At 43.0% G+C, this 27,347-nt stretch overlaps 1 protein-coding gene across 5 annotated transcripts; it reads right to left on the bottom strand.

Annotated features, from left to right (window-relative positions):
• Positions 1-1,358: 1,358 nt before the first annotated feature.
• Positions 1,359-26,800, bottom strand: LOC119372014 (N-acyl-phosphatidylethanolamine-hydrolyzing phospholipase D). Of its 5 annotated transcripts, none has more exons than XM_037642445.2 (8): positions 26,640-26,800; positions 20,151-20,462; positions 19,100-19,315; positions 18,137-18,429; positions 15,915-16,104; positions 12,686-12,834; positions 10,188-10,302; positions 1,359-8,066 (listed from the first exon to the last, which is right to left on the bottom strand). In XM_037642445.2, the coding sequence occupies exons 1-8, from the start codon at positions 26,748-26,750 to the stop codon at positions 7,923-7,925; spliced, it is 1,530 nt and encodes a 509-aa protein (XP_037498373.1). In that variant the 5' UTR covers positions 26,751-26,800; the 3' UTR covers positions 1,359-7,922. The 5 variants fall into 5 exon arrangements, with proteins under 5 accessions (XP_037498373.1, XP_037498374.1, XP_037498376.1 ...); XM_037642446.2 differs by having other exon boundaries at positions 20,163-20,462; XM_037642448.2 differs by having other exon boundaries at positions 26,531-26,668.
• Positions 26,801-27,347: the final 547 nt, after the last annotated feature.

The following is a 27,347-nucleotide window of genomic DNA, read 5'->3' as shown; positions in this document are numbered from 1 at the left end:
CAGTGAACAGCTAAAACGTGATTGCAAAAGGCTGCATGATGCAACGAATTGACTAGGGCAAGCTCCTCAACAAGCTGGTTTGCATGAAAAATAAATGTCTAAAAAAGCTCTTAAAAAGATCTAGCAAGAAGTTTTTTAGAATTCTTGCAAGCAGTTTTCTAGACTTCTAATAACGTGGCGTTAGCACAGCTACAGGAAGTTTTCAAGCTGCTTACGTCTAAATAACATCTCAACTAAACTTCTAATATACTTTTGGAGTTTCCTTTCTAGATGTTTAGTAGAAGTTTTCTAGCTTTTCTTGTGTTTCGTGGGTCGTGTTCCGTATAGTTAAGTCTAAATCGATGGTATCGCCCCACGCGTCGTATGTTCTATCCGCGAGCGAAAGCTTGCGGAGGCTACAGACGGGCGCGGCTAAGCAGAGGTGAAACGCGCCGGCCGGCTTCGTCGGGCGAAGAAGCATGAAGGGGTGCCGGCGGAAGGGGAGGGGGGAGCTACGTCGCTCGGGCAGCAAGTGCGAACTTTGATCAAACGGGCGTGCTATCTCGACTGAGATCAGCAGATGGTTCATACCCTTGTACTCTCTGTGCTCTCACCGCTTACTTCACATTGAAGTGGCAGACAGCACGAAAACCGCTTCGCGCCCTACAGCGGTCGTATTCTCTTATGCCAGCATTTTATAGAGTTGCGCCAGATCGAATCCTAATGGAGCGTGCTGCTAGCCCTACTTATTACACCCCGATTTGTTGCTGCCACATTCATTGCTTCGCTGCGACTTTTTTTGTTGGTAATGTATTTCTCGTGTTGGGTGAATTGAAGTCAGTGATGTTAATTTCAAGGCTTTCAATAAGAGCCATCACATAGCTGGTTGTATCTTAAGGGCAGCTTGAGCTTCGTTAAACACCGATGCACCATCCTCGCTATCTATAGTTCATGTTGGTGCTCGTTAGGGTTTCGCTACCCTTACATTGAGACCCACAGCTTGTGACATGGGCTCACATTGAGCCTGGGTTGAGCACATCACAATACTGTACAAAAAAAAAAATATTTCAAATTTTGCCCACACGATTTATTGCTGAAAAAGCTTGTGGTGTATTTGAAACTTACCTGATGCAGCTGTAGCAGTTATCCTGGGTGCGCGATCTGCGGTGTAATGTACCAGTACTTTCAGGTATTCTACCTTTCACAATTCGCATGCTGGAAACCGTGTAATCTCTCTCAACTTTAGTTTATAGGACTTTCACTACATGTAATTTGGTTGCTCCACTTTAGCATCCATGCATTTTTCAAGATTCAAGAATGCTTGCATGGCATCAGTGGTTTACGGAAGAAAAGAAAAAGGAAACACGGCACAAAGTATGTAACAAGACTAAACTCTTTATTGTTTAATTCAACAGTGCACTTGGATACTGATCTTGAAAATTTTGATGAGTCACCGTAGGGACTGAAAAACCTGTGTTTCACGAGCACAGCTCCGTTTTCCTTGAAGCTGCAGGCACCGAGAAAGAGGGCTTCAGATTTGGTACGCGGGCAAATTTTAACAGCTTGTTCTAGACAAAATTGTACACTGCACCGTACAAGATTATACAAAACAAAGGCCAGTTACCAGGCGCACAGTCAAAGCAAAAAATAAATAAGTAGGAGACAGACATGGCCACATGAGCCGTACAACACTTGCGGACATTACTCAATAGAACAGGCACTTAGTTACACCATGCAATTACGCTTAAATGTGGAGCATAAGAAGCAGCATGATCACACTGTGTGTGAGTGGGGTGAACTCGTTTTGTTTTCATAGGTTATGCTAATATGGCTGCATAAAGGCAGCATTTTTCGATGCATGTAGGGAAAGACTACATTCTGATTGATTTTCATCATGAAACATATCGTATGTGACTTCGTCATACACATACCTTTTCATGATACATCATGCAACATGTGCCTGATTATGCTTGCTTTAAGAAAGCAAATCTCTGCCTTCAGGTCAGTATGTATTTTCTTTGCCCATTGATACTTAATGAGTTCGAGAGCTGGGACTGTGAGAACAGTCCGGTTTAACTGGCTAATCGCATAAACAAGTACGTAACGATGCAGTTAACCTGGGCTGTTCAGCATATATGTGTCATTTTCAGGGTAAGGAGAAAACCTTCTCATTAGCCATATTCGTACCTGACTGCATGCTGTATATCGTACTTCACAGCTTCTGCTGGCAAAATATTGTGCTGGCCGAAAAAGCACGGGCCTGCAAGAGAGGCCCGCACTAGGGCTTTAGTTTCCGCTTAACTAATAGGTGTTCTTTCCTTTTCCTCCTGTTCCTATTAATTGTACATGCTTTAGGGTGTAGTTTAACCATTCGCACATTTATCATTTATAGTAATCGACCGCTTGTAGCCCTTCCCAGCAAAACACGATTCTGGCCATATTTCCCGTACCTTCAGGGTAACGAAAAGCATACAACTGCGGAATAGCAAAAAAATTTTCATTGTTGATCAAGTTATTATGTAAAAGTTTAACGAATATGGACTCAGTGGTGAGAACATTTAGCATCTCAAGTCTCATTCTTGATTTATGTTGCACCGCGCAAGTCTTCCGTCTTTTTTCCTAAGCCGATTTTCGCGCTGTTCACACTGCTGTCTTGTTCTATTGCAATCACTGATGACGTTACTGGTATACATTATGGTACCATAGGCATACTACATGGTATACCGGCGACATGATCACACGATGCTGTCACAGTTGTGCAGATTTGCGACTTTATTAAAGCGTCAAATGCCTATGAATATTACCAAGCTGATTTTCCTTTCATTTTCAAGTGAAGTAGCCAGAAATCGACGAGGTTCATACAAGTCATAGCTGAAATGGGTTCCTAGGAAAGCTGCCTCAGGAATTTGGAACTATCTTTTTGTGTTGTCTTTCTTTCTGCATTTCACATTCATTCAGTTGGCGTTATTAGTTGGCTACATTATATGCATCATCTATTTATCTTCTCAGTTATAATATTTAGCACCCTCTGTAAAAGTCATGCTTCTGCAATTCAATTAGCTTTGGTAGGAACACCGCATGCCAGTGGGCTCCGCTTTTAACCACTGCCACATGATACAGATTGTGTCACAAGCAATGTGCCTAAGGCTGCAAGCGACTGCTTTAGTGTTTCTCATGCTGCTTCTTGCTCCAACTAATGACCTGTCATAAGACCACGTACAATTTCCCAATGATACCAGTAGAAAAATGCAAGAAACCATTGCCAAGGCACAGTTTTCGGTTCCATCTATGCTCAAGTGTTCTTGCATGGGAAAGAACGTTTGACACATTCTTGGAACACAGAAAAAGCAAGGACTATGAGAAAAGGACAATACAGTATGCAGCACTGTCCTTAGAGCCCAGAGTGAAGGAACGAGCACAACATGCCTTGATGAAACCACCATCACCCTGTTGCACATGGGGACGAAAAAAGCTGAACTTGGTGTAACGAAATAAGAAAATCGGAGCAGGACTTGAGAGATCTGAGACGGCACTCAGGCTCTCAATTCAGTATACACTGCGAGAACTTGTCATAGCAACAAAAACCAGAGGCTTCAGAAGTGTTCTGCAAGTGGGGGCAGGGCGGGTGAGGGGCTGAAAGCATTTGCAGACGCGAGAGTTTTGGTTGGCTTCCCTGCGTGGTAATTTGCATCTTGTCAATCTCTCTTTAACAGTATGCCATGACTAAAAACAGCAGTGCAATGTAACATAATAAGATTAGCTAGCAGTTCAGACAAACGAAAATGCTGTTTTGACAACACTTCAGGAATGAAAAATGGATCCTACTGGAAGCGGGATTTCTAGGATTATGGCATAGTTGACCATAAAGAACCAGTGCATGCTCATGGCTCGCAAGTGACTGGTGTCTAGGTTAGGGGGCAGTGGAGAGGATCGCTGCATGGATTGGCATGGATTGTCATGGATATTGGGCTTGTCCTGCACAAGGATAACAGAAGCTGGAGGTAGTTGAAATAAGGAGAATAGGGGTGCAGGGGGGGTGTTCCCAACCCCCACCTTTCACTTCTGAAGCCCCCGACAAAAAATATGTACATAAACATATGCACTTCTCTCTTTCAAAAACATCTGACTTTTCTTTCGCATTTCTAACTGCAAAGTGTTACATGCTTTGCAGATTAATGCCTCAAACAAAAAAAGTAAAGTGTTTGAAAGAATGTTTATAAAGCTAATTGACATTGGTATGCACTTGTGTCACCTTATCTGTCCTCTCCTCTTTCAGAAACCCATGGTTAGGACAATATTTCAATCAAGATGAATGCTCTGTGGTGCGTTAATTAGCACCACCATACAAATGCTTATGAAAGCACATTGAAGGACTCGTGAGCTAACTTTTGACTTGTGCTTGATGAAAAAGCGTAAAAGCAAAAAAACATTCCTATTAGGTGCAACACACTCCTTTCCAAGTACAATGGTTTGCATGAACACACTTCGCTGGATGTCAACACACTGCTCGCCTATGATAGTGTTCGTTCGGGTGATATGTTAATGCATGGGCTTTCCCGCAGTACTGGGATAGTGACCGTGAGAGACTTGTTCAAGTGACTTTCAATCAAATGATGTTTCACTAAGCATGGGGAAATCAGAAGTTCTCTTAAATAAGTGATTTACAGGGAAATTTGGTTGGGTATACTAATGTCAAGCCTTGTGTAGGAAGTAAATTTGGGATTTCAGAAGCAGCTCCAAGTTGACATGAAGAAAACTAAAGTTCCATGCTAAAGATAGAACAAAGAAAAGGTCTAGTGGTGATAGGATATAAAAACTGATGTAAGCTATTATAATGACAAAATATACTAATTATTACTTAATCTTGATTAAAATAATAATTGTCAGGGGTTTTACGTCCCAAAACCGCGATATGATTGTGAGGGACACCAGTAGTGGAGGGCTCTGGAAAATTTTACCATCTGGTGTTCCTTAATGTGCACCAAATCTAAGTACATGGGCTTCTAGCATTTTGCCTCCATCGAAAACTTAATTTTGAAAAAAGTCATTTAGTTCAAGTAAAGCTTTCCACATATTAGCAGTAGTGGCTAGTACTGGTTAGCACTGCCTAACGCTGGCTGTTTGCTAATGTTGGTTACCCACTGTTATATTAATACAATGAAATAACACATGTTTAGTAGTTAGCCCTCTACTTCCCTCTATTATTCACTTTGCAAAGAAATTTGCCAGTTTCTAACATTTGAAAGATATGGTTCATGTATGGCAGTTCACCGTGGTTTCACATAAAACTTAAATTAAGCTGCAAGATGTCTGCTCCTTCACGTTAATTTCTGCCAGATGTATCATGTACATTATCGCTATGTATGTTATGTTCCAGTCCAGCAATACCCCGTGTTCACGAATGTTCCAGACCTGACATTCAAAACCGGTATGTTTCGCATATTTTATTTTAAAAAGTTTGCGGGCCATGGGGAAAGTTGTGCCTTCATAAGCTGTCGAAACTGAGCCTTCATTTTTGGGCAAAACATATGTTCAAATCGCTGACACGTATGCATCATGCAAGAGTGTTCGCATCTACAATGCGTAGCACTACTGAAGCAGGAATTGGGCCTGACATAAAGGTTGCTATGTTAACAACCTTTGTAAGTCCTCGACGTTCGTACTCTCCACACTAAAGCTTGTTATCTTGAACATGTAATGCAGCTCAGGTCGGAACGAAATTGCGGCATAACCACATAAAGGAACCTCGATTTGGCATGACACGACAGAGCAAACGCATTTGAACATCATGGAACATCATTCAAACAGTGAAACACTTTTAAGCCTTGGGCAGCAAAAACAAAACAGAAAGCAGGAAAGCATCTTCACTTTCATGGCTTAGAGTTCATCCTGACATTACAAAATGACTTTACACAGATGAAACTTCTTGAGAGGGACAGCATACGAGTGATGCATGCACATACATTATACACGTGTGCACCATTGACTCTGTTTTGCTTCGCAGTTATGCTTCACGTGAATGGCACCAGAACAGAAAACTGCTTAGCACGTTCACCGAAACTTGTCATTTAATGATCCGCCTTGCAACTTAAGATTTTGTAACGACTTGATGTAAGATAGTGTACACCTCTGCACTTATACAAATACCATGTGCCGACAAAAGTCGCAAAATGCGTGCAAAACTTCAATTGCACATACGCTGACTGTCACTTTGTGATATTATTGGACATGGCAGCTGAATTTAGATCGACATAGTTAGGTCTGCATCAACTCACTCAGCACCTGATGTGATACTTGGCTCATAACTTGAAAATGGCTAACTTTTTTGCAGCCCCACAAATATGAATGTGCAGTGATGACTTATAAGAACTGGCTGTGTCTAAAACACTGCTGCTTTTAACTTAATAAAGTGTGAATGGACATGCATCAAACATGGACCAGTGGCCATGACAAAATTACATACATATCGCAATAAAAAGAGTGAACATTGTACAAGGTTCGCAAACAAAGCAAATAAATTAATGAAGTTGAGTGGACACTAACTACAGTTTTGACTGAGCTTCTTCTCAAATTGTGTGCCATTTTTTTTGTTATATATATTTTTGCAAAACACTAATATCTGAAAAGATATGGCCATTAAAAAGTGAATTGCCATTCAAAGTGAGAAAAACATGGCACATAATAACACTGAATTCTAGTTTAATTTTCTTTTTTTGCGGACTGCTTTGCTAGTCACCTCACCGGGGCAGAGCAGCTCGCCAGTTGCTTATTACTTGATGATTAATTGATGATTTTTATCACAACAAAACTGTGGGATACTCTCCATGGTAAGACAACATATTTACGCAGGGCGTGGTGTAGCAGGCAAAAATCAATGGCAGAGGGAAGCAGGCTTGGAAGTTAATCTTGACTTCAACATTGTGCAAATGCTCTTAACACACTAGCAAAGCCTGGACTAGCTTCGGTTAAGTGAATAGGTATCAGATATTCGTAAAAATTGAAACAATTTTACATTTGTAGGTGCACACCACAAATGCTGTCCTTTGGAGAATAACATAAAACTTTAATTACTAGGGAACATGCTAACCTGTGAAATACTTTCAAGCTAGGCCTCTTAGCTTGGGGATGGAGCATGACAAAATAAATAATTTAGTTTTATATGTGTGCAGGGAAATACGGAGACAATACTTCAACATAATTGTGAAACGATTTCCTTTCGAAAAGACAGCATTCAAAATAAAGCTATAGACAAGTTGCTGTCCTTCCTGTCATATTTTTTTTTTATCACTACACTCAAAGTCGACAAATATAAAAGATTCTTTCTGCCATGTTTCTTTTGCCAGCAACACCCAAAATTAACAAACACACTATAGCAGTAACAACAACAACAACAACCCATTTCTTAAAAAAAAGAATGTTGTGTTTCGTATCTCATAAGGCACAGGTTAATCACCTCGTTTCAGTGTCATTAATTTTGAAACCCGCACGCCGCAAAGCAGCATGCAGATCCAAAAGAGTCGGACAATTTCTCTCAAAAACAACACTTCAAAGTTACTGTGCAAAAGACATTTGCACATGGCATACACGCACACATACACACACAAATAAAAATGCAGCAGCCGATTGCATGGCTGCTGTGGATGTCTTCAGAAGAAAAAGCCTCCAAGCCTTCAACGTGATTGCTCGCGCAAGGAAAAAGAAAAGGAGGCATCGTTGAAGGAGGCTTCTCGTCTAGCTGATTGCAATCAACTGCTTTTGGGCGCGAGTGGTGTCGCCGTCAGCTGCGCAGTCGGACAAGGCAAGCCTGTCTTTTTCTTTTTTCAGCGATGCATTGTTGCCAGTTGTCGTTGGGCTCACAACGCGGCGCCGGTAATCGAGACATTGCCGAAAGGCCAAAAGTTAGGATGCAGCAAACGTTGCTCCGGCACATCTTATCACGGTCATCAGGGCAGCGTACGAGACGTTCGATTAGGGGGCGCCGCGTGCAACAGTCGCGACTCTCCGTGTTTGAGGGTGAAGAATTCACGGGGCGATATGCCGTGTCGATCGAGACTTTCTCGTAGTTTCACCGGGGGGTCGAGGTAGTACTGCGAGAGAAAAAAAGAAATGGGAGGTGAAAATTGCACTGAGTTTGTAATTCGCTTCTAGCATCCGAGCAGGCGAAGTGTATCCAAAGCCGCCGCACTCAGTGGGTTTTATAGTGAGCTTAACATACAGTAAAACTCGGATGTACTATTCGCTTTGAAGGTGATCCCACACTAGTTTGATCTATTGTCAATCCGACAAGAAAAGCAGGCCACAGGAAGTATGCTTCATCACATTGTACGGCTGTGCCGCAGAGAAGCTTACTAATGTGAATCTTTCATTATGGTGTGCAGGCAAATACCCTTATCACTGCATATTTCGAAACCTACTCATTTTTTCTCCGTGGCATGTAATTCCCTTCAGATTTAATGCCTTGTTTGAGAGCACCACCGAAACAGTGCCAATTCATATGCACGAATATTTCCGAATATCGTGATATCACGTTAGCCATTATTGGGAAGTGCATTTGCAGTGCTGCAGCGTTTAATGTATTGAAAGTAGCGGAAAACGTCTTTGATGTACAAAAAGCAGTACCATACTTTTGTATGGGATTTCCCATGTTAGAACTGTTCAACATGGAGAACAATTCAATGTGACCAAGTTTGATGTATCCAGGTTTGACTGTACATTTTTATATGTCTTCTGCAATTCAAATATATGTGGATTTCCATCTCGTTGGTAAATACGTCATACTACTTGACACACAGAAAAGAAGTTGTAGTCAGCTAGATATATATTATGACTAATTGCCTTTTGAGGTATCGACTTTAGGATAATGCTCCCGTATTTTGATTGCATGAACAGCAAGTGTTACACATGCCCTCTTCATAAACTTTATATTTATAATAGGCACTTATGGCGGAATTTCATCCAGCCTTATGAGCTTTATTAGATTCTTTAGTGAGGCACAGAGAGGCAATTTATGGCATGAGGAAGTACTTCAAACAGCTAACACCTAAGCTAGAGCTGTAATTGCCCCCAAAATCTACCAGTATTGTCGCGGATGAGCACTATTCATCTGCGCTAAGGTTCCTATTGCTTTAACTGCCATGCGTCATCAAGTCGTGCGAATCGGCTCACTACACTGCCTAAAGCTGAACTTGTGAGCTCGTCTATAGTGACATGCATACACTGTTTCATCTTTTTTTGGGTGACTGTTTTTCACCAGCTAACCACTGCTACAATATGTTATTGCTCAGTGCATGACACACCTATACACATATATGCTTCTCTTATTAGGCTCCGAGTGCTGCTTGTTTTTCTGGGCAAAAGTTTGGTAACTAAAGAATTAAATTCATGACTGCGAGTTTTGGCACTGTGTACTGTCGCATGATTGTGACAATATCGCATTCTGATTTATTTGTTCTGCTGTCATGGATTGACAGAATATCATTGAAAACGTTTACGTACTATGAGACAAACTGTCTCTTTTTAAAACAGGAATCGTTATTCAATGTTTTTATTAGATACAAGAAATAGAGCACATGTTTATCAGGTTTTCCATAACACCACAGTATAAATCTTCTGAGCTGCTAAAGAAAATTCGGTAACATTTTTTTCTGCCTTCTAGGAAAGGATTCGACATTTAAGGGGTTAAAGTATTTGCGAACGCCCGATTATAACTAATGCATCACAGCTGCCATTTCTTTGTGCAGCCTCAGTGCAAGTATTGCAATCTGACTTAAAAATTCATTGTTCCTTAGACTGCCTCATTTTTTTTCTGCTACACTTCAGGTGTACTCACCTTTAAACTCACGGTTTCCGATATCACTAAATAGTATATATGTGGAGGCTTCGCGCTGAATCCTAGTAGTGCAGCCAGATTTCAATGCTTGCACTCCAAAAACTGTTCCTAGACTGCAGGTAAATGTTTACACTCAAACCTCATTATAACGAACACGGATATAACGAATTATCGGTTATAACGGAGTAAATGAAGTATACCCTTGGTAATAGCTGCAGTGGTCCGATTGTCGGATTTTCGGATTTCGGAACAAATTTTTGGATATAGCGAAGTTAATTTCGTGTCAAACATGACTTTGTTATAATGAGGTTTCAGTGTATCAAGTTTTCTTGCGCTGCTCGGAAGCTTTGTATGCAGCACGCTGCGAAGCGCATCTTACCTCATTCGCGAGTGTGAAGGTGCCCCAGTGCACTGCCAGCGAGGCACGGCTGCGAACATCCTTGTGAATGAGCACGGCTTCTTCTGGGTTCACATGCTGATACTTCATGAACCACCTAGAATGAATGCAGTGAGGCATGTCTGTTAACGTCAACGTTACTCTCACATGTCAGTTGTGACATACATTAGAGCCTTTTTTTTAATACATTTTACTTTGCTTCTCATTCACTGAGAAGCATTTAGCAGAGCTAGCTAATGAGAAATTTGTTGAAAACTGTTTCAACAATCAATTTTAACTCTAGTGAATGTTAATGCCCTGCACTGCAGCCACATGCCATTCTTCCACTGACGGTGGAGCTCATGGTTCTCCGCATTGCACAGTATTCTGTGCATGGGCAGTAATATGCTTCAGAAATTCTGAGAACAGAGTGTAGAATTGATGTCAACGAAATGGATTTTGAAAGAAAGCTTGCAAGCCAGTGCCTTTTTGTAGCCACGGAATAAATAATTTAAACGAATTACTAAACACATTGATTATAAAAGCATCAATTAGAAGGTACAGAATTCATTGAGAACACTCAACTAAGGTCTCTGCAAAGAATGCACTTTTTTTTAAATTCATTCTTCAGATCAGTAAAGTGGCATGCTGAAGTGCCATTACGTAAGGATTCCATTTGTTTGATTCTCTTCTATTCCTCTAATGTGCTGGGCTGGATTTGCTGATGAAGGTGTTAACATAAACTGAGCTGATTTGAACATGGAAATGTGGAGAGGGAAGAAAAATTGTAATCCGTTACCCTAGTATTATCCTGCTCGAGGAGATGATTACTTTACTGGCATAAAATGATCTTCAGGAGCAGTAGTAGCCTGTCAGAAATGCTTCATCCCCGCAACGGTGGTCTAGTGGTTATGGCGCTCGACTGCTGACCCAAAGGTTGTGGGACCGAATCCCGGCCGCGGCGGCTGCATTTTCGATGGAGGCGAAAATGTTTGAGGCCTGTGTACCTAGATTTAAGTGCCCGTTAAAGAACCCCAGGTGGTCGAAATTTCCGGAGATCTCCACTACGGCGTCTCTCATAATCATATCGTGGTTTTGGGACGTTAAATTCCCAGATATTATTATTATATTAGAAATGCTTCATTTACATATGTTTCGTGAGACTGCCAACAACATTGCAGTTGATGACTTGACTGACTAACAAGTTTTTTACTGCTTCCCAATCGTATGCGTAACACTGTGTGACTCAACGAAAGTTGACAGCTACGATGCATAGCCGGCAGTTGATTAGATGAGCTGACTAGTTGATTTCAATGGCACACAGTTCATATAATTATTCTTTGGGTATTGCCAAAGAGGTTTAACAAAAATGCTGGAGTGGAAGCTCTTGCATTGCCTAGCTCTTGCTTGTTGTTGACAATGGCGTAATTTTTTCCGCTGTTGTGGCAGCAGGAGCTTTAAAATACCCGAAAGAAAAGTTCGTCTAGCTCGCCTATGCGAACGTGCCGAAAGTGTGGGCGTGGAAACGAACTAACCGGAACTACGTCATCGTCGGTAGCTTTGGTGGAGCCGCGCAGCACTGTTGTATCTTTAATTGTGGCCTCTGTGACTAGTTCCATCTGCGCGTGTTGGTGGAACTAATCGCAGAGGCCATGCTTTAACAGTGCTGATGTTGCCGATGATGCGGCCCACCGAAGATGACGTCACCGTGTTCGCTGAGCATCTCAAGAAGGGGTACAGCTGCAGCCACTGTTTTTTGCGAAGAAATGCTATTTGTGTTCACTTCTGTGAACTCTACATTGGTTCTCGAATTCAGCAAGGATCAAACTACGATTACACACTCCAAGGTCATTTTTTTTAAAAAGTGCTTCAGCTTCCCTTTAATGTAAGTGCTAGGCTAATTATAAAATAAAAGGTCGTTGTTCCCCACAAAAGTAACATACCAAGATGAGTATTGATAATTTGCTCTCCAATAAAATTTGCCAAGACTTTGACGTTTCTTGAGGAAACCAGTAACACAAAGACACACACCGAACAGTATCAGTCCGGAAAAATTTAACTTGTAGGGCGTGGTTGGAGCACGCTCCCTTTTCTTTGCTAAACGCTGTCTTATCCTGCCCCTATTAAGATGGTGGCAGCTGCCGCCATCTTAGGGTGGGTACGGTTTCACTCCTGAGGCATAATTTCCACTCCAGCAGCTTTTTTTAACACCTTCTTGGGTATTGCAGGCATTAGCTTGGGGCACTCCGCATAGCTTCAGGACTTAAACTTCCTGTTGGGCTGGTTGGTGTAGTATGTTAGGTTAAAAAGAAATAAGCACGAATAATGTGGACAAGTGTTCGTCCTTGTCTGTTCCTTGCGTCTTTGTCCAGATTATTAGCACTTAGTTTTTTGCGGTTAACACACAGTAAAGCTTGTTGCGCTGCAATTTAATGAACCAGTACCAACTAGCCCCGTTCACTGTACTCTTAAAGTAAAGCTTAGCTGTGCAGTACCCTCACCTGGGTTCATAAGCTCCAATGGGAATGGCGGCCAGGTCAAAAGGTCCGTACGTCTGGCCAATCTGCTTGAACACGTCACAGTAGCCCGTGTCACCCGCAAAGTAGAATCGGTACTCTGGGCTGATCACACACCAACCTCCCCACAGCACCTGCAATTTCAGCATCAGGAAAACATGGCAATGCATTTATTACATTGTAGTGCTGAGTTAAGCCCTCATATCTCATAACAGATGCAGATACAATAAACAATAATAGCATCTAATGAAATAGATTAGAAATGTTCATTACCTAAATATCACTATTAAAATTTTTAAAGGAACACTAAAATGAAACACAATATAAGTTAGGACTGATACACTATTCTCTGAGAACCCTGTTGTCATCAATTTTCATATGACAATAGGATTCTCAGTCGCAGTAGAACAGCGCCGGCGAAAACAACAGACCAGACGAGGAGAAGGACACGTAACACAGTGCGCCTTGTGTTACGTGTCCTTCTCGTCTGGTCTGTTGTTTTCGCCGGCGCTGTTCTACTGCGATTATGAACCAACTAGCCCAAAAGTACATCTTGACAAGGGTTCTCAGAAGAGAAATTGCAGGTCAAAGTTTCACTTTTGAATTCCGCTCCGATTCTTCGACACCTGAATGTTGGTGCGACCTCACAGATTTAGAAGTGTTTTTCTGAGTTCTGGCCACGTTGGCTAAATAAAGTTTCCTGTAACTTCTTTGTTCTTTTAGAACATATTAAGGGGCACTTCTGTGGCTTCCTTAGAACAATGTAACTCATTTTATTGCGATAGCAATTATATGGACACTCACGGCTGGTTTTTGCCGTCGCTGTCATGTCTCGTATATGTATATGTGTTTATATACATATAAAAGCCACGAAGAAAAATAATTCAGAAATACTCAGACGCGCAGAATCGAATGGGCGACCTCTCGCTCCACAGCGCGCGGCGTTAGACGGCTAAGCCACGAGGAGCACCGTCTTTCAGCATGCTAACGGCGAAGTAGTTATATACACCATTTACTTCAGCCGCCAGCGTGCTTTCATGCTCACCAGTGAGATGGCACGAAGTGCGCGAGGGGCACGCTTTAAAGGTCATCACCCCGCTCGTAGCGTGCGTGCGCGCCTCTGTGCACTTCGCTCTACAGGGCGCGGTCGCCTGCGTGCGCGCTTGTCTCGTGGAGGGAGGAGGGGGGTTGTATGTCTTGTGATTTCACCGCGATGTCCGCGCTGAAGTTACAGAGCGTACGAAGGTCACTTCGCTCGCTGCAGCGGCCGCATATGGGAAACGAGCACGCTGTTCAAACAGAAATAAGTAACTGTGACACTTGATAGTTCGCGCTCGCCCTCTGTGTGTTCTTTTCGTGCGTCCTTTGCGCTTGAGCGACGCGCTGGAAATTTCGAGCTGCTTTCAGTTCTTCGCGTTACATTCAAATTTGTTGCTATTGCATTCACTGCTTCACCGCTGCGGCGAAACTGTGACGTTTTAATAAAAAACAATAGTGTAGGCTCTAGCAGGTCCCCTAAAAACGTGTGACATCACAGTAAGTTGGTGTGAGAACCTCAAAGCAGTGCTGCCACCTATATTTTTTTCTTGCATGTTTTCTCACTCACCAAGCATCTAATGTGGCAGGAGTGCTGTATATGGTATTGTGAAAAAGTAGTTTACTAATACAAGAAAACTTTTTCTTATTTGTGCCCCTTTACTGCCATATGCATCTTTACTGTAATGAGACTTGAGGGGAATTTTTTGTAACTGCTTCGTGAAGCTTTATAAGGAAAGAAAGGGCTGTGTATTAGCGAGAATACAGAGGCAGCTAATACTACAACTGCGATACAGAGGAATACTGTACATTTCAGCTATTTGAACAACCTGCTAAGTCATGTAGGCAATATTTCAGTAGGGATACAGCACATTACGGAAAAGTCACAATTTCGCCACAAGGGCGATGCAATGAATGCAGAGCAAAAAATACGAAGCAAAAATACGAATACAAAGTAAGGCTCAGCTAACTCTATTAGGATCCGATCTCTCATAACTTCACAAAACGCTGGCATGAGGGAATACTGCCGCTCCAGGGAGCAAAGCAGTTTTTGTGCTGTCTGTCGCTTCAACACAAAGCAGTGAAAGCACAGCATGCACATTGGTATGAGTCGTCTACTGATCTCAGCCATGATAGTGTGCGCACCCTTCTGATTGAAGTTCACAGTTGCTGCCCAACGACGCAGCCCCCCCCCCCCCCCTGGCACTCCATGTTCCTTTGCCCGATGAAACCGGCCGGTGTGTTTCATCCCTGCTTGAGCCGTGCCTGTCTGCAGCCTTCACAAGATTTCGCTTGCACATAGAACATATGACATGCAGGGTGATGCTATCGACTTGGACTTGGTAAGGAGCATGAAGGCGACGGAAAAAAATGCGTCTCGAGTGTCCATATAATTGCTATCGCACTAATATGTAAGAGCCATGCACATACAGAATATTCAATTACAACACAATGATAAATGGAGTTGGCCAGGCAATGTAATGCATGAAGTAGAAAGCCAGTTGTGCAGTTGGAACGGGTGCCATGAGAAAGAAGTTGCTCAGAGGTTGATAGAAAATGAGAGTGTGCTGTGAGGTTCAGTATACTCAAAGGCACAAAATAGATTCAGGCAATACCCGACAGAGGTAATGGGAGATTGTGGAGAAAAGCCTTCGCCCTGCAGTGTGCACATGCTGATTAAGGTCTGTGTCGAGTGTAGCATGTGCGATTTAAAATGACATTTTTAAGACATGAAGTCAGTTCCAGCCTGGCAGAGCATCCTCCGAAATGGCTCTTTTAAAGTTTCAGGGAAATATTGTTACTTAGCGGAAAAAATGAAAGCCAGTCTTCATTTTCGAACTTTTTGTTCAGATTGTGGTGTCGTTATTAGCTCAGTGCCATAACTATCAGTGCATCTTAACTGTCTTCATACAGCATTTCTTTCTGACGTTGCAAGATGGTGTCTGTATGTACTTTTGCTGCTGTGTTGACTGCAGTTAGGTTGCTCAGACGTCTGACACATTCTTGGGTCAATAAGAGACCCAGCCAGAACAGCTGTCCAAGTTCATCCCATTTGGAAACTACTTTTTGGAATGATGTAAAAGGCATTTCTCAAAAGTACAAAAACCACCACTGCTATATGTTCCCAAGTGGCACGACGGGCTCGTCCTTTGAAGTTTTGCTCGGCAAAGCCCCTGACCTTGTTGTCGTCACTGATGGTGCGCTTGCACCAGTGCTGTGCAGGCACGAAGACGAATGAGAGGTCGTTGTCCTCTGTGGCCAGGTGGCCCTCGTGCCACCAGTCGAGCTCCACCACATTCTCACAGCCCAGCTGCTCCATCCAGGTTGTCAGGCCTAGTGGCACAAACCACCGCAACGTTTCCTCAAACCTGCATCGTTTTCGTCATAAGTTAGTGCGGACCAAATGAAACCACATGAGGATGACTTTCCAGGTAAGCTATGAAAAATGTGATTGAGATATGACCATCTGTTCCCTACAATTGGGAAGCTATGTATTAGTATTTGCTGTCTCATTTTCCATCACACTGACCACCCTCAAAGTTCTTTTTTAACAGCATTATGTTAACAGCAAGTCATTATAGTAAACTTCACTGTTACACTGAAATGTAAGCAAATTTCTTTGCATCTTATATTCAGATGAATATGAAGGAATGCACGTCACCCCTTTTTTTAACCTTGTAATGACAAGTTAAGCCATATTAAGTGGTTTGATTCAAGATACTTAAACCTTCAATGAGCAGTAAGAATTATATTTTTCATCTGCTACGAGCATGTGAAAGGGCCATTGGATTCTATACAGCTCCACCACAGAACTGTCGAAATATTACAGAAGCTTCACAAAATATTTTAAGATACAATGGTAACCACCACTACTGCAAAAATTGTCCTGCGCTGTTTTTTTTTTTTGGTGCACTAACTGGGCAGTGTGGAAAATGTTTCTACCTTTGCAAGTATTACTCGTAAGAAATGTGAAATTTTCACACGAAACATTCATGAACGTGCGTCATAAAAAAAGTGTGTACACTCTGTTGCCGAAAAAGAAACTTCCACAGAGCTCTGCACATACTGGGACTATTGCAACGGTGCCACGATAGCATGTTAAATAAACCCAGGTGTTCGAATTATCCGACGCCCTTCACTACGGTCCCTCATAATTATGTCGTGGTTTGGGGACATTAAACCCTAACAATTATTATTAACGATGCCATGATCATTCTGTATCTAATGCGACTTCTGAATGTGTGTAAATGCTTTGAAAAATGTACCCCTAGCAACAATAAACGTGACTTATATAAAAAAAAATTTCTGTGTGAAGTAACTACATGACAGCTGTGCAGCATGAGTGTACGAGAAATAAGAGGGTGGTACATTTGCCATGGCAGCATGGCACTTTGTGAAGACCACTTTGTTGGGCAGAACGATGGAAAATGAAGAACAGTTCGTCAAATTTTTTTTTTCCTCTTGCTTTCCGAGTCACAGAAAGTCATCCAAATTGGTCTGTATAGTTTTTCCAGTGTAGTAGAAAATCGTAAAAAAATGTTTGCTTCAGCGCACTTACTGTGCCGTGAAAAAAATACTTCGTACCAGAGTACTTCCACAAGTGTTATGTACAAACATCTGAAGTTATACAGAGAAAATTCTTGACCATGTCTTGTGGAAAAATTATGTCAGTAGATCAAACATGTTGAGTGGTTCAGCGTGCAATAGTGCTGGTGTATGCCCATTCTTTTCCCTTGTCCTTGTTTGTTTTTCGCTCAACCACTCAACATGTTTAACATCTAACTTGCCCAAACGTTAGTCCTTCTATGTCAGTAGAGCCCAGTGATGTGTGTAGAAAAATTCGCCTGTATAAGGGCTAAAAGCAAAAAGCCTAACACATAGCCCACAGCAGGATTTCTGATATTTGGAATGATGTTTTAGTTGTGCATAGTTCAAACTACCAATTGTGAGTTAATAACTATACTAATTAACTTTTATCTCAAAGAATGTTTGTGCACTTGTGTATATATATATATATATGTTTGCATGACTGTAAATATATAAGGGAACAAGCTGTCCCAGCTTTTCTTTAATTTAGAACCATGAAAGGGATAATTGACAACCAGCCATTTATAGTACAAAGCCGCAAGAGAATCCATGAGGATTTCTCAGAAAGGAAAGCTCCTTAGTTGAAGAAAAGTGTGTCCTGGTCTGGGGATTGAAGCCAGGAACAACGCCTCTTTGGGGCGGTCCCTCTACCAATTGAGCTAATCAGGACGCTAGGAATTGGCAGCGCAAGGGTAAATTAGTCCCTTTCATAACCCTTCCGCCATCTTGCGAAACTCCGCAGAACTCATTTGCAATGTGGAATCATGTTAATGATTAGAGGGTCAACCTCTTTCAAGGGCAGACACCCCTCACCTGGCGTTGAGCTGGTGTACGGTGTTGAGGTCGAGGTGGTCGTAGTGGTTGTGGGAGATGACGACCGCGTCGATGCGAGGTAGGTCAGCGACCGTGCAGGGAGCCTCGCGGAAGCGCTTGGGCCCCAGTAGTTGGCTGGGCGAGGCGCGCTCGCTCAGCATGGGGTCTGTCAGTACGTTGACGCCCTTCATCTGCAGCAGCGCCGTAGAGTGGCCAAGCCACGTGATGCGCACTCCCTCTACGGGTGGATCCTGGAAGCGAGGCTTGAGCACTGGCAACACCAAGTCCAGCTCCTGTGAAGGAATTATCCCACCAGTTACATCACAATGAACACAGATGATCTGTTGCTCACTTGTGAAAAAAAAAGAAAAAATGTAGCAGATCCAATGCACCCTGTTTGCGTCTCCATACAGCAAAGCTTCCTTGCATATTCATTTTTCACCCAATGCTCAGACGCACTCAATGCAATGTCTGTTCATCACCCCATTGCCTTTCAGCCCCACAGTCTGCTCCCACAGAGAATGTGCAGGCTCAATTTTTTTTACCACAAAAGTGCTCACTGTTGGCACTTGTTATCCCACAGGATACACTACTTCGCCGCAATGTGCCTAGATGGTGCCACAATCGCCAAGATAACCAAAAGCATGGAAGCAAGAAATGTAGCTGGCACTGGCGTGAAAGGAATACTGTGTGGTGGTGGTGACCAAATGGTCAGAGCACCAGGATGCCGTGGCATTTGTGTCACACCAGCTGAACACAAGCTGCACACATAATTTGACTATCGGTTAAAGCTAGACAATTGACGGCCCTGCCACTTAAAGATTGCTTCAATAGCATGTGCACACCATACATCTATAAACAATTTAGCAAGAATAAAATTTTACTGCAGCTAGCAATCAGCATGAAGCCGTGGTAGTATAAAAGCAGAACTCAACGAGGATGAGCGGGAAATGACGAAGGCACCTGCTTTGGAGGCACATTGCTGTTGTCGCGTGACAGGCCAAACTTGAAGATGTTGGTGACGGTGGGAGGTCGCCACGTTGGCCACGGGTTCTGGAAGCGTCCATTCACGCAGACGGAGCGTTGTAGGTTGGCCTGGCCTTCAGGATGCAGCAGTGTGTTGCGTTTTATGGTATGAACACCTGGGAAGTCGCTTCCACTACTACGCCCGCTGGGCACCTGTGTAACGTGAAAAAAAAAGAAAGGTCAGCGAACATGTTATATCCAAACGCTTGATGAAAAAAGAGGTAACGAGAAACACTGCAGTAGTTGGATGACTTACTGGTACATGTGATGTGCATGGCAGAGTGGTATAAACAGTCAAAGCTGGTTAAATGTTTCACCGTTGTGCTATGGCAATAACTGTAGCAAGGAACTTTGGGTCTGATGGCTCAGCCATCTAGGGTTCTTTAAATGTTCACATAACGGGGTTGTAGACAAGTACTCTTGAGTATTCATTTTAAGCATTAAACGGAGGTATGAGACCTAAAGACCACAGAAAAAATACCGCCAAGGCTTGGAGTGCCTTAAATAATTTATTCAAACAGGCTTTCTTCGGTGAGTATTGGTCTTGTTACCAGAAATTATGCTGTGTCGTGACGACATGACTCAGAATGTGCTCATGTCGGAGCAATACAATGCAAGGCTCTAAAGGCTGCTCCAGCTTGCATGGTCATCCGTTATAATGCTACCTCCATCTAACCAATGAGTACCAATTTATTTTCTTGGTTTTGCAAGAGGGATTTTCTAAAAGCATGAAAATCTGTTGAATTACCAATATCTTATAGTTAAGATTTGTGTATATGCTCTACTTTGGTCAAGTAATGAGTCTCAAAGCCCCCGTGTTTGATAATCACAGACGGTCACTGCTTATGCATTTGTATAGGTCGACTGTACAGACAAGGAAAACAAAAACTGGAAGAAAAGGAGCAGCCAAGGCTCACTCTACTTCGATTCCTTTCCATCACGCAGCTTATGCATAAAGAGAACCAGATAATTTTGGCTGCGGACTTACAGGAGTCCTAACCCTGGGCGTTCCAGGGTCATTGGGATCAGCCCTGCTGTCGAACGTGAACTGATCCGACCCCGAGGAGCATATTAGAGAACAGCGGCGGATGACGGCGGGCCTCAGTTGCTGCTGTTGGAGGTCACCGCTGCCTAGCGACTGATCCGAGTGGTAGTCGGATGTGTCCGAAGGGCTTGTGGTGCCTGACTTGGGTTGCGGCGATGGTGGCTCGGACCGGCGTGGTTGTGCCTGGGGACGCCCACTCCGTGACCGCGAGCTCATTTCACGCATGTTGGAAGCGTGCGGTGACAGGGCGGTCACCTGCAAAGACGGGACAAACATCAAGTCAAATTTTATTCAAGTTGAGTGATGTGGAAATGTGTGCTCGCAATTATTAGTGTGCATTATAGGAGTTCCATATTTAAGGAGCATGAGGGGAACACAAAGAGTAACAGAATGTTGCCATAACAAGACCACAGAATCCAGTGATTCAAAACACAGCACTGAGGTTACATGAAGGGACCAAAAAGTACAAGGCAAGTGTTAATATTCAGTGCCACATAGCATAAAGACAAATTGCATCAGTAATAAATAAGCATCAACAAATTTATGTAATGAATGACAACATGCGCTATTATTTCAATCTTTGCCGTGTTTTATCTTGGAATGGCCAAATATGGCATCACATCAAAGAAAATTGGGACAACTAATTCATCTTTGTTTCTCGCCATGCAACAGGTTTCTTGCAGTCATAAAAAACATGCAAGAAAACCTTACTACAAAAAATGTGTGTTAGTCTTCAACAATTACTTATTTATTTATTATTTATTCATGCAACGTCCTCACAGGTTCTGAAGTGGACTATTGCATGAGAGGGGTTACAAAAGATTAAATAATGAAAAGGAGCACTTATAACATTATATACATAAATTCACTTGTATAGTAATGCAGATTATACAATAGTTTGGTAACGGTCATATCCACTGTATACAATTTTAGCTTGAGTAAGAAATTTGTAAATGTATGGGTAATACAATTTAAAATATGTTCACATGATATATTTGCATAATCAACCCAAAATCAATGAAAACATGCGCTTAAACTCGCGTTTAAAAGTCACAGGATTAACAATGTTGGTAATTGTGTCTGCGAGACCATTCCAATAGTTAATTGCCTGTGGCTGGGCTGATGAATTAAACATAATCTGCTGTCCGAACTGTCCACACTTGAAATGCAGTGTATTCAAAATGTAATTATGGCCATGTGTTACATTTATTGCACATTAGTATGAATCACATAAGTATGTATGAAGTGAAATATGTTGAGGTTACATGTACTCAGCAAGACCCAAAGCGTTGTTAGTCATACACCTATGAATGTTAATGAACACCGTCTGTGGTCATTTCCAGTTATCCAATTATTATTGTCTTTTGCACTTTCTAACTAATTTTCATTGCAATGTTTCACTGCTCTTTCTGTCACAATGACTTGTATTATGGCTTCACTCATTTACTAACAATAAAAAATTATGGACCTGGTATTTCTTCGCACTGTAGAAGCATTAATAATTAAGTAACACGTTCTAATTAAAGACAGGTATCTGTACGTGCTGCATATATATGTAGGCTGCCTGGCAGCAGGATTAGGTAGGTAAGTCTGTGCTGCTTAAGGCAAGTCATATATGTAATTACTGCTAAATAAAAGAAAGCAGTGCACACACAAAGGTATGTGGTCATGGATATAACTTTATTAATGGATATAAGTTTGAACAAACCTGTGAAACTGCCTAAATGAATGAATACCTAAACTTACTGCTTGGTTTGCATTAAAACTGCAGAGTTGGGTTTACATTAATTGACGCTGTTATTATCTATATACGATTGGGTGTACGTATCCAAATATTTGGCAATCTATTTGTCTGGGGATGGAGTTCCAATGACTAAAATTTATAATTCTTATGTGTCATGGTCACGGATCTTTGGTTTATGTGCATTAGTATGACAGTGCTACAAGTACAAAATTATTTTTATGTGCCGAATAATGACAATGATGTTGCTCGTAGCCCTTGGCAGGTTGTAGGGGAACATCGCGAAAGACTCGTACAGAAAAAAAAAACACATACAACCTTACTTAGCGCTGTTCAGTTTAACAGCATATATTCACTGCTACGTAGACACGCAAGGACAACAAAATGTGCGCAGATGTGACAAGAATGTAAAGGACCTGGCACTGTTGGCCCATTTGACATCTGTGGAAACCAACACCTAAGGCTTTCGGTTAGAGTGTTTGTCCCAAGTTGTAATAATGCTGCACTTAACATGAGCACACCAAAAATTTTCATGTTAATTACTGTTATTATTCCTGTTTACTAATGCAACAATTAAAGCCATGGAACTAGGTTTGCTTAGCTCTGAGTAAATTGAGTGGAAAGGTACTGAAAGCAAATACAGCAAAATCCTGTTGTCAAAGAAAACTTGCATATTTGTTGCCAAATGAAAGAGCTTGGTTTACCAGCTCAAGTGAAAAATTAAATGGATCATCTCCATTATGGTGCCTGCAAATGAACAGCCAACCATAAGAAAAAGCAAATAATATCAGCAATTTTATTTACTTTTGGTAGTGCTATGCAAGTAACAAGAGTTACTATATTAGCATCAATCAAAGGAGCTTTAAATCTCCACTTGGCCAATCTGAAAAAGTAAGAACAAGGCAGAATTCTACTATATAGTAAAGGTAAGCTTGAAGCCGTGGTGATATTTGTGAACACGTTCATAATGCATTGTTAATTTCTGTAGGAAAGAAGTGGAAGAGTATGGCGAACAAAATATTGGTAACTGAAAATGTGTGCCTAAAGTAGTAGTCACTGTCTGTCACATATACAGTGCCTTCAGGTGACTGCAGTTCCTAAATTTGAATGTGCCTAGCACTATTGCCGATTTCTACAAATCACGAAATGCAGCATGGCTTCCATCGATGTCTATGACACTGTCCAGTAGCACAGCCAGAATTTTTTTTGGGGTGGGAGGGGGGTTCAACCATACTTTATGTATGTTTGTGTATGTGTACATGTATATATACTCATGCAAAATTGAAAAATGTTGGGGTGGGGGGGATGGGAGGGAGGTTAAACCCCCTAACTTCCCCCCAGCTACACCATGGCCACTGTCAGAAAAATATAAAGCAACCACACGAATAGGGTGGTATTATCACTGTGGTATTAATAAGTATTACAAATCAATTCCTTGGAAACCTAAAATGATGGGAAAATATTGCCATTTACCAATTTGAAGCTTTAATTCCTTCTGAGAAATCCATATGGATTTTCTTTGTACATTCTTACGACAAACAGATGAATGACAATATTTTTTCCCCTTTCTAAACATACTATCACCCTCACTTTGTGCATAGCAGCCTTGTCTTTTAACTGATTACTGGGGCAGCTTCTCAAGTATTTGTGTGTTCTCCGTGGAAAACAGCCGTTCCCTACACAAATGTGTCGGTGCTGCCCGTGCATACATTGTCCCGTTGTTGCAATCTTGGATAAAAATAGCGTTTCCCTGCTCCTTTCAGCAAACCTGCTTAACAGCTGCTTAGGAACGACAAACTCAATTGAGGTGACCTCTATAGCTGAGTCATTTCCCCTGCACCCACTACTTTTGAACAACAGAGAACAGCACTTGTGTGAAAGTGCTAAAAATGCTTTTCGTTGAACAAGCAACAAAAGATGTTCCAGTAAGCCTTAGACTGAACCAAGCTGACACCAAAGTGTGGTCAGCACCAATTAGCCACTCCAACCCAATGACAAATGCTGAGCAATGGGTTTTGCCGAAGACGGATGTTGAGTAATGTTTCCGAGGAACGGTTTTGTGAAAACAAGGAAACTTAAACCGACTGCACGTCAACCCGTTCAAATCACCATGAGCCGGAAATTGTCGTTTGGGTTTCTGAGGTGAAACAAGAAGTATCTAAAACAGAATTGTGAGCTAGCTAGTGGTTACATAAATTGAGCTTGTACGAAAATAAGCAACTAGCCAGCACTGGGCTCAGTGCTGTAACGTCACTGAGCAGACAAATAGTTCCCATATACTGACATATGCAGACTGTTGGCAGTCTGCTACGGCATTTGTGGCGCTCATGTGCAGTGACACCTGGCCTACATAGTTGCCCACACATGAAAGCTGCAAATGTGTAACATTTCGAGAATCCAGGCCAGACAAATTTTTTTTTTTTCGATGGGTGCATTCATGTAAAAGCCTGTCATGCTGGCCTCTTAGTAATACACTCTCCGTGGATTATATTATTTAATGTCCAACACAGCCGCAGCTACTTCTATGGAGGCACGTTTCACTCATGTGTTATGAACAAATTCCCTTGAAAGAGGAACCAACAATTGAGTCACCAGGCCTGATATGTTACACAACTGTGAATCGACAAGAAGCCTTGTGAGGAATAGTTGGCTTTGAGATACACTGAAAACATTGTCAATCAAGTAAAATGTTATTTCCATTCATTTTCAATCATTGCTGTGTGAGCCTTCACTGCATACTTATGTGAATGAAACCATTACATGTAAAAAGATCAGCGTGCTAGTATTTTGTCATGGCAGCAAGAAACTTGCTTGCTCATATTAATTTTTTACTGTTAGTGAAGAGGTGCAGAAAGTCAGTGTGAAAACATTAAAAAATAAACGGCAGAAAATAGCTTGACCAAGAAAAAAAGTGGCCTATTAATTTATTTCTGTATGGTTTTAATGTATTAGCTGCTTCAAAACGTCTGCACAGCTCAATTCAGAATGTGAATTCCATAATTAAAAGTTCAACCACATTACAGATGTACAGAACGAGGTCCCATAGTAAAGAACTGTATTGGGACCTACTGCATGAAATAGCTATTTACCAATCGGACGGAAATGTATGGATTGGAATTGACAAGGAGTCTGTTGATCACTACCACAATGCAATTATAAATTATTGTTTATACATGTATATTTAATTGCTTCTTTACATGTACTCAATCTATCCCAGGTGAATATGAGTAACTGGGAATCTAACTGGTTCCATGTGGTGTTAACTAGGATCAACTGGTTCCAGCTGGAAATCAACCATAACCAGCTGTACTGGAAGTAACTGGACTTACTTGGGATATCCAACTGGAACCTTAACCAGCGACATAATAGCCACACGTATATAATATATGGTTTTGTAGTTAACAAATGAACACGTGGAGAGAAACGTTCATTCACTTTCACTACATCTGCAGTAAACTAACTACAAGTAAAGAAGGTTCATGCGGCATATCCCAGCTGTAGCGTGTACATCTGTTGTACTACCTGTACATGCATTCAACAGATGCGCGTCAAGGAACTCACATTAAGCTCCATGCATATATTGTTCCGTGACAACTAGACGATTTAAATAAAACGCGTGGCACATTCCTCCCGCGCTTCGTCACACTTTATCGCCGAAAGTTTCATACCTGTCGCAACGGGAGGACACCGCAGCGAAGCCGCGATAAGCTTATGGCGAATGCCGACATTTATCACCGCTGACGCGCGCACACGTTTCGAACCGATTGTAACAAATGAAAGCGCTGCCACAGCGAGCGACACTTTGAACTACAGCAGCGTTTATATATCGGCGGCGCTTATCGCGCGTCTGCAGACACCCCGCGCGTTGATCCAATCCAGCGCCGGACGGTCGGAAATCGAAGCCGCGCACGGCGTACTGCGCATACGACACACCACTGCACGCTTACCTCATCCGGATCGCGGCGCAATAAAATGCAAGTACGCCTCCTCTCTCCCCCTTCGGTCCAGCTACAGCGAAGGACGGCAGCTGAACACTCCGGAGTGCGCTTGGCTGGTTCGTACGACACCGATGACGAAGAGTCCACGTTGGGTTAAAGAAAAAAATGTCTCATCGTCCCGCAGATGTTTACCCACGATTTTTGCCACGGAAGACCCGGGTCTCGCCCCCACTTTTACGTCGCTTTCGACGTCGTAACATCTGCCATCGCGGGCGAGCTCCCCCTTTCCCTGTCTCCCTCGCATGCCGTTTTTGCTAGCGCTTTTTCGGTTTCGAAACTTGACGGGAGCGGCCCACGAGTCGAGCCTTTCAGCGGGCGCGTGGACGCTTTTGTTTAAACGTGGGCGTGCTGGTAACGCGAAGCCCTTTCTAACCAAGCGATATGTGAACCGGAGAGATAAGCGTCGCTTAAAATGTCGGGCAGCACGACACAGCGCGCGCGCCAGCGGAACGACGCCGAGCCGTGAGGTGAAGTAGGATGTACAGGGGGAAGGAAGGAGCCGGATCACGGACAAAATTCGAACGGTGCACGCGGGCGCGGACTCCGTGCCGCCTCGCTCGCGACGACCACACACAGTTTTTCACCTGGGAGAATTAGCGAAGTGGCGAAGTGATCGGGCAATCGACGTCGGCGCGCGTGGCATCGGGGTGGTCCGTGGTGGGTACGTGACGCCGCGCCGTTATTTGCACGAACCTCAGAGAAGACGACATTCTTCGGTGCGGCGGAGACGACGGCACTGCTGGCGATGGCAGCAGCTGAGGTAGGGCCCAACGCGGCCCGGCAGATGCGCACCGCATTTAGCATCGGCGGCTATGTTTAGGGCCCGAGAGGACACGGGGTCCGTACCCAGCGGCCGAGGAAGCGAAGCGGAGGGAAGAGCGAAACCCCGAATCTGTGGCGCCATCTTGGAGGTGGTTGCGGAAGCTTTGACGTCGAAGCGAGGCCTCCGCGATTGGCCCCTGCCGCGCAGCAAAGGCGCGCTGTTGGAACCGATCGCAGAGGCTGAGGCTCAAGCGTGACTGCATCGATGCGACGCGTTTGAGTAGTGATGCTCCTTTGAGAGCAGGCTCATTCAGCGTTTAACGTTTCCGAAGACTTTGTCGGTCAAGGCCGCGCAGCTTGGCGCTTCCGAACGATGCGTCAACCGATGCGTCAATGGGGATGATCTCAGCCTACAACGAAGGTGAAATTGGAACAGCCGGGATCATTGACGGTAATTCAGGGGCGGCGCCAGCGGGGGGCAGCTGCCGCCCAAAAATTTCCGCCTGCCCCCCCCCCCCCCATCCCCCCCCCCCCCCCAAGGAGCAAACATATTCAAAACACAACGCAGCCTTCCTGCCCCCCTGAAGGAACTCGCTTGTCGTGGGTGCCCCGACTCCCCACAATAAAAAAACCCTCGTG

Source organism: Rhipicephalus sanguineus, chromosome 10, assembly GCF_013339695.2.
Source record: "Rhipicephalus sanguineus isolate Rsan-2018 chromosome 10, BIME_Rsan_1.4, whole genome shotgun sequence".
NCBI lineage: Eukaryota > Metazoa > Arthropoda > Arachnida > Ixodida > Ixodidae > Rhipicephalus > Rhipicephalus sanguineus.
Note: the sequence above shows the minus strand (reverse complement) of the source record. Positions and strands in the feature narration are given on the sequence as shown.

Bases quoted from the DNA above. Each gene is read 5' to 3' on its own strand.
- LOC119372014 (XM_037642445.2), bottom strand. From the start codon at position 26,750: ATGCTAAATGCGGTGCGCATCTGCCGGGCCGCGTTGGGCCCTACCTCA. The intron at 16,105-18,136 runs GTGAGGGGTGTC...AAAACGATGCAG, and splicing joins GTACACCAGCTCAACGCCAG to GTTTGAGGAAACGTTGCGGT. The intron at 10,303-12,685 runs GTGAGGGTACTG...CATTCATTCTAG, and splicing joins ATTGGAGCTTATGAACCCAG to GTGGTTCATGAAGTATCAGC.